Source organism: Piliocolobus tephrosceles, chromosome 17 (genome assembly GCF_002776525.5).
Source record: "Piliocolobus tephrosceles isolate RC106 chromosome 17, ASM277652v3, whole genome shotgun sequence".
Lineage (NCBI taxonomy): Eukaryota > Metazoa > Chordata > Mammalia > Primates > Cercopithecidae > Piliocolobus > Piliocolobus tephrosceles.
The window spans coordinates 11,712,112-11,718,345 of NC_045450.1; the positions used below are offsets into that span (position 1 = coordinate 11,712,112).

General features: G+C 43.2%; 1 protein-coding gene across 5 annotated transcripts in view; it reads right to left on the reverse strand.

The window, feature by feature from the left end:
- Window positions 1-6,234, reverse strand: part of TXNDC11 (thioredoxin domain containing 11) — a 70,045-nt gene that overhangs the window by 46,446 nt on the left and 17,365 nt on the right. For all 5 annotated transcript variants that reach the window (XM_026446652.2, XM_026446655.2, XM_026446653.2 and 2 more), the window contains one exon: window positions 921-1,014. In XM_026446652.2, coding sequence (XP_026302437.1) covers window positions 921-1,014 — 94 coding nt within the window. The remainder of the gene's footprint in view (window positions 1-920; window positions 1,015-6,234) is intronic.

A 6,234-nucleotide genomic window follows, 5' to 3' on the forward strand; every position in this document is an offset into this window, starting at 1 on the left:
GCCCGCCTTGGCCTTCCAAAGTGCTGGGATTACAGGTGTGAGCCACTGCACCCAGCACACAGAAATATAAATAAAAATAAATAAATATATATCTATATGTATTTTTTTTTTTTTGAGACAGGATCTTACTCTGTTCCCCAGGTTGCAATGCAGTGGCATGATCTCGGCTCACTGCAACCTCTGCCTCCCAGGTTGAAGCGATTCTCCCACCTCAGCCTCCTGAGTAGCTGGGATTACAGGTGTGCACCACCACACCTGCCTAATTTTTGTATTCTTTGTAGAGATGGGGTTTTGTCATGTTGGCCAGGCTGGTCTCAAACTCCTGGACTCAAGCAATCCACCTGCCTCAGCCTCCCAAAGTGCTGGGACTACAGACATGAGCCACTGTGCCCAGCCTCAAGCTATATTTTTAGAAAACTAAACATTTGAGAGACTATATGTGAAATAGAACAGTATTTCCTGTTTGCTAACAAAGGAACATTAAACAATGTAATTATTAAAAATACAGTGATGACCAAGTGTAGTGGCTCATGCCTGTAATCCCAGCACTTTGGGAACCGAGGCAGGTGGATCACCTGAGGTCAGGAGTTCGAGACCAGCCTGGCCAACATGGTAAAACCCCGTATCTACTGAAAAAACAAAAATTAGCCAGGTATGGTGGCAGGTGCCTGTAGTTCCAGCTACTCAGGAGTCTGAGGCAGGAGAATCACTTGAACCTGGGACACAGATTCCAGTGAGCCAAGATCATGCCACTGCACTCCAGCCTGGGCGAGTAAGACTCCATCTAAAAATAAATAAGAAAAAATACATTGAGAAAAGGAATCAAGCAAAGTAGAATATATATTAATAATAATACAAGGAAAAGATGTAAATATCAATTCTACTGAAGTACCAATGTCTTAATATGAATCATTTTTTACCTTTCTTTAATGAATGTAATGCTGAGGTGAAGAAGGTCAAATAACCAGGAGGCTGGGGTGAGCCACTGAACTCAAAGTACCCAAGTACTCCAGGCTGCAGGAAAAAGAGCAGAATTAGGTAAGTGAGGCACTGTCAGCCACAGTGTAATGGAGGATATTTTAAAGCAAGAAAGACATACTATAATTTGACAATTAATGCATCTTGTTGCATTTCCTTTTTTCAAAAAGCCTAAGCACATGAGAAAAATTTCAGGTTGGGGCTGAACATCCCCTCCATTTAAACAACAAACAGGGTAAGGGATGGAGTTGCAGCAGCTTTGACAGGATTGCACAGTGGTCATTCAGGGGCATTCAAAGCTGAAACTTCCTTCTGTCCCCACGAGTAGGTCTTTCCACACCCTGTTGACAGTACAATTCTCCCAGACTCAAAACTTCATCAGTAAGTTATGTCCTCAATCACTTTTAACAACTCCAGACAAGCAGTGGCAATAATTTTCTTTTAACCTTTCTTAAGTTTCTTCTTGAATTGCTTTCTCTCATTGACTCCAAACATACCTTCACACTTTGCTGGAAATCAGGGTTAATCTTCACCTGTAATCAAGCCCTTTCAATGGGAAACAAACCATAGAACCCCCCTTCAAAACCCAGCATTCCACAGTGGCAACTCTCCTTTCCCTCAGGTCTGCAGAGGACCCGCCTCCAGCCCTCTGGGCTCCTCCACCCTACATACTCATTTCCACCTGCTCATTCCACTTCTCTAAGCTGGACGTAGAACTCCCCTTCATTCTGCCAAACCAATTAACTGTCCCCTACCAGATACGTTCTGCCTTCCTGTTTACAATCACTTCTTCCTTCTTTGAAGGCCCTATGGCACTCATTCAGTCAGGTTTTGTTCTGTAATAATCGTATCTGGCTTAAAAGTCAAACTGTGAGATCCCTGAGGAAAGAGTGCTGGACTTGGAGTCAGAAGACCTAAGCTCAAGACTGAGATCTAGTGGCTGAAAGAACAGCCTTGGGAGAACCCTTCAATATGAACTCTCAGTTGCCTGATGTGGAAATAGGAACAATTCTTCACAGGGTTAGGCAAAGAGCAAGCCTGATGAACCGTAAAGCACTAGGCAAATGAAAAGAATCCTTTTAAGCCCAAAAGCACTTGGCACCACACTCTATATTAGCAAGTCATTGCAGAAGCGAACTTGATCACTGAAACAAAATTGTATCCAAAACTTAGGGTAGAAATTTAATCTGTTGGTAAAATTTAAAATCAGTATGTTATATAAAAGAGGAAACTTCTGGCCAGGAGCGTTGGCTCATGCCTATAATCCCAGCACTCTGGGAGGCCGAGGCAGGGGGATCACCTGAGGTCGGGAGTTCAAGACCAGCCTGACCAACATGGAGAAACCCTGTCTCTATTAAAAATACAAAATTAGCTGGGCGTGGTGGCACATGCCTGTAATCCCAGCTACTAGGGAGGCTGAGGCAGGAAAATCTCTTGAACCTGGGAGGTGGAGGTTGCGGCGGTGAGTCAAGATCGCACCATTGCACTCCAGCCTGGGCAGCAAGAGTGAAACTCTGTCTCAAAAAAAAAAAAAAAAAGAAGAGGAAACTTCTGATCTGTAGTGGAATATACTATCTTTCCAATCTAAACCACTTGCTTGTTCTAAGATTCAACTGTAAATGAATCAACTGGTTTTCATTCTGACAGAAACTTAACATCTAGGCTGGGTGCAGTGGCTCACACTTGTAATCCCAGCACTTTGGGAGACCTAGGCGGGAGGATCATTTGAGGTCAGGGGTTCGAGACCAGCCTGGTCAACATGGTGAAACCCCGTCTCTATTAAAAAATACAAAAATTAGCCAGGTGTGGTGGTACATGCCTGTAGTCCCAAATACTAGGAAAGCTGAGGCAAGAGAATCCCTTGAACCCTGGGGGCGGAGGTTGCAGTGAGCTGAGATCATGCCCCTGCACTCCGGCCAGTGGGGGACAGAGCAAGACTCCATCTCAAAAAAAAAACAATAAGAAACAAGAGTCTCACTCTGTTGCCCAGGCTCACACCTGTAATCCCAGCACTTTGGGATGCTGAGGCGGGAGGATCACTTGTGGTCAGTTCAAGACCAGCCTGGCCGACATGGTGGAACCCCATCTCTATTGAAAATACAAAAATTAGCCAGGCGTGGTGGTGCATGCCTGTAATCCCAGCTACTCGAGAGGCTGAGGCACGAGAATTGCTTCAATCAGGGAGGTGGAGGTTGCAGTGAGCCAAGATCTTGCCACTGCATTCCAGCCCAGGCTACAAAGAAAGACTCTGTCTCAAACAAACAAACAAACACAAAACTATGAACTAACAGAAACAGTGCGCAACATTCACAGTAGAATTTTACAAACAATATGACAATGTCGGGTAACAGCATTCTACAATTCTGTCAAAATGCTCAAGTTTTCTGTCATCTGGCAATTTTACTTAACTCTCTTCTTCCCCCTAAAAGATTCCCGAGTCTTTCCCCATCCTATTTAAATTTAAAACAATTTTGTTACCAAGCTGTTAGGAATAAATGAATGAATGTATGCTAAATAAGTGTTCTTAAATGGATACAGAAATTCACCAAAAGATTCTTAAAATATTTGCCTGCAGATAGAAGATTAGAAGATAAGAGTTTGAAATAATAATACTGTTAGCATTTGGTGAGTAAATTATAAGGTACAAGTCAAACAAATCTGTCAAGTGCTTTAAAAAATAAAAAAGGCCAGCAGCGCTGGCTCATGCCTGTAATCCCTTCAGATTACTTGAGGCCAGGAGTTTGAGGCCACCCTGGCCAGCATGGTGAAACCCCACTCTACTAAAAATACAAAAATTAGCTGAGCATGATGATGGGTGCCTGTAGTCGCAGTTACTTTTGAGGCTGAGGCAGAATTGCTTGAACCTGGGAGGTGGAGGTTGCAGTGAGCAGAGATCACACCACTGCACTCCAGACTGTGGAACAGAGCGAGACTCTGTCTCAAAAAACCAAATAAATAAGAAAGCAAGCACTATTGATGTAGAAGCTACCAATACCTAACACAATGATGTCCAAACAATACTGAAATTAGAGGAGCCAGAAAATTAGTCACTGAAAATTAAATTACCATTGCTCAGTCCTATTCCCTTTCCAATCAACTTAATGTCCACTGAAATAAAAATGACACTGGCCAGGTGTGGTGGTTTTATGTCTGTAATCCCAGGACTTTTGGGGGCTGAGATGGGAGGATCACCTGACCTCAGGAGTTCAAGACCACCCTGGGCAACATGGCAAGATATCATCTCTACAAAGTAAAAATAAAAATGACACTGGTTCTGTTAGAATACGTTGTTCACAGTAATTGACTTCATTTTCCTCCCTGTATTTAAATTGGCAGGAAGAACATTCGAAGAAGAGGGATTCCACAACTGGAGTAATTGAAGTAAGCAGAGTTTCTTTTTTCTTTTTTTGAGACAGAGTCTTTCTCTGTTGCCAAGGCTGGAGTGCAGTGGCACGATCTTGGCTCACTGCAATCTCTGCCTCCCAGGTTAAAGAAATTCTCCTGCCTCAGCCTCCCAAGTAGCTGGGATTACAGGCGCCCGCCACCATGCCCGGCTAATTTTTTGTATTTTTAGTAGAGACAGGGTTTCACCATGTTGGCCAGGCTGGTCGTGAACTCTGACCTCATGATCTGCCTGCCTTGGCCTCCCAAAGTGCTGGGATTACAGGCGTGAGCCATGGAGCCCGGGAGAATTTCTTAACATGATTTGCAAGGAAATGACATAGACCTCTTAATCTCCCTTTATGGGATCTCCTGGCAAGTTCATTTCAGTTTTTAGCTACATTCATCATTTATGAGGTAAGTATCATTGTAGTGCTTACCTGGATAGAAAATTCTAGACCCTATCCTGCCTCAATATTGTGACTATCATACACAGAATAATCCCAGTTCTGCAGAATAAATGTGAATGACCCAATTAATAACAGGAAATGGCAAAACTCTGATGCTTAAGAGCCATGGCATCATCCTTTATCCATATTTATTCTTTTCAGTATTCATTTAAAAAAAAGCTACAGCCAAATTAAGGAGCCAACATCTTTAAAATGTTCTAACATGAAAGAAAAAAGGTTCAAAAACTGACATTAAATAGTTAAACGTTTGAAGTTGTAAGCCCTAGGTAGACACTGAAGTTTCAACTCAGGAACCTTAAATATTTCTTTGAGGAAGGAACATGATAGACAAGAATTTGGGGAGCCACAAGGCTGGGCTATCATCCAGTCTCCACGTAGGTAAATCACAGCCTCCCTGTACCTTAGCTTCTTAATCTGTTCGAAGGATCTACAATTTCCATCTACCTCACACGGCTGTTTGGAACATTAGAAACAAGCACTTGAAAACTAAAGAGCACTTGACAATGCATAGTTTATGCATTACTTCTTTGCTAATAACAACTAAAGTATTTCAGGGTTTACAAAGTTAAGAATTTTTAGTATTCACCCTTTAATGTTTTTCTGCGATGTTTAAGTAAATTAAAGGCAAAACTGTTGTTCTAGAAATTGTTTCTGGGCTCAGAGTCTTGTCTTTGTTTTGTTTTGAGATGGGGTCTCACTCTGTCACCCAGGCTGGAGTGCAGTGGTGCCATCATAGCTCACTGTAACCCCAAACTCCTGGGCTCAAGCAATTCTCCAGCCTCAGCCTCCCAAGTAGCTGGGACTACAGGCATGTGCCACCATGTCTGGCTAATTTTTAACATTTTGTTAGAGAGAGGGTCTTATTTTGTTGCCCAGGCTGGTCTTGAATTCCTGTTTTCAAGCAATCCTCCCACCTTGGCCTCCCAAAGTGCTGGGATTACAAGCCTGAGGCACCTCGCCGGGCCTCTTAAGAGTCATATTTTACAAACATAAAACCGTGATTGATGATTAGCAATCTGATATTGGTAGGTTTGAGATATCTAAGCCAAATAAAATATTTTCCACTGGTTAAAAACTTTCACTCTTCGGCCAGGTGCGGTGACTCACGCCTGTAATCTCAGCATTTTGGGAGGCCGAGGCAGGCGGATCACGAGGTCAGGAGAACGAGACCATCCTAGCTAACACGATGAAACTCCGTCTCTACTAAAAATACAAAAAATTAGCCAGGCATGGTGGCACATGCCTGTAGTACCAGCTACTCAGGAGGCTGAGACAAGAGAATCGCTTGAACCTGGGAGGTGGAGGTTCCAGTGAGCCGAGATCACGCCACTACACTCCAGCCTGGACAACAGAGAGAGACTCCAGCCTGGACAACAGAGAGAGACTCCATCTCAAAAAAAAAAAA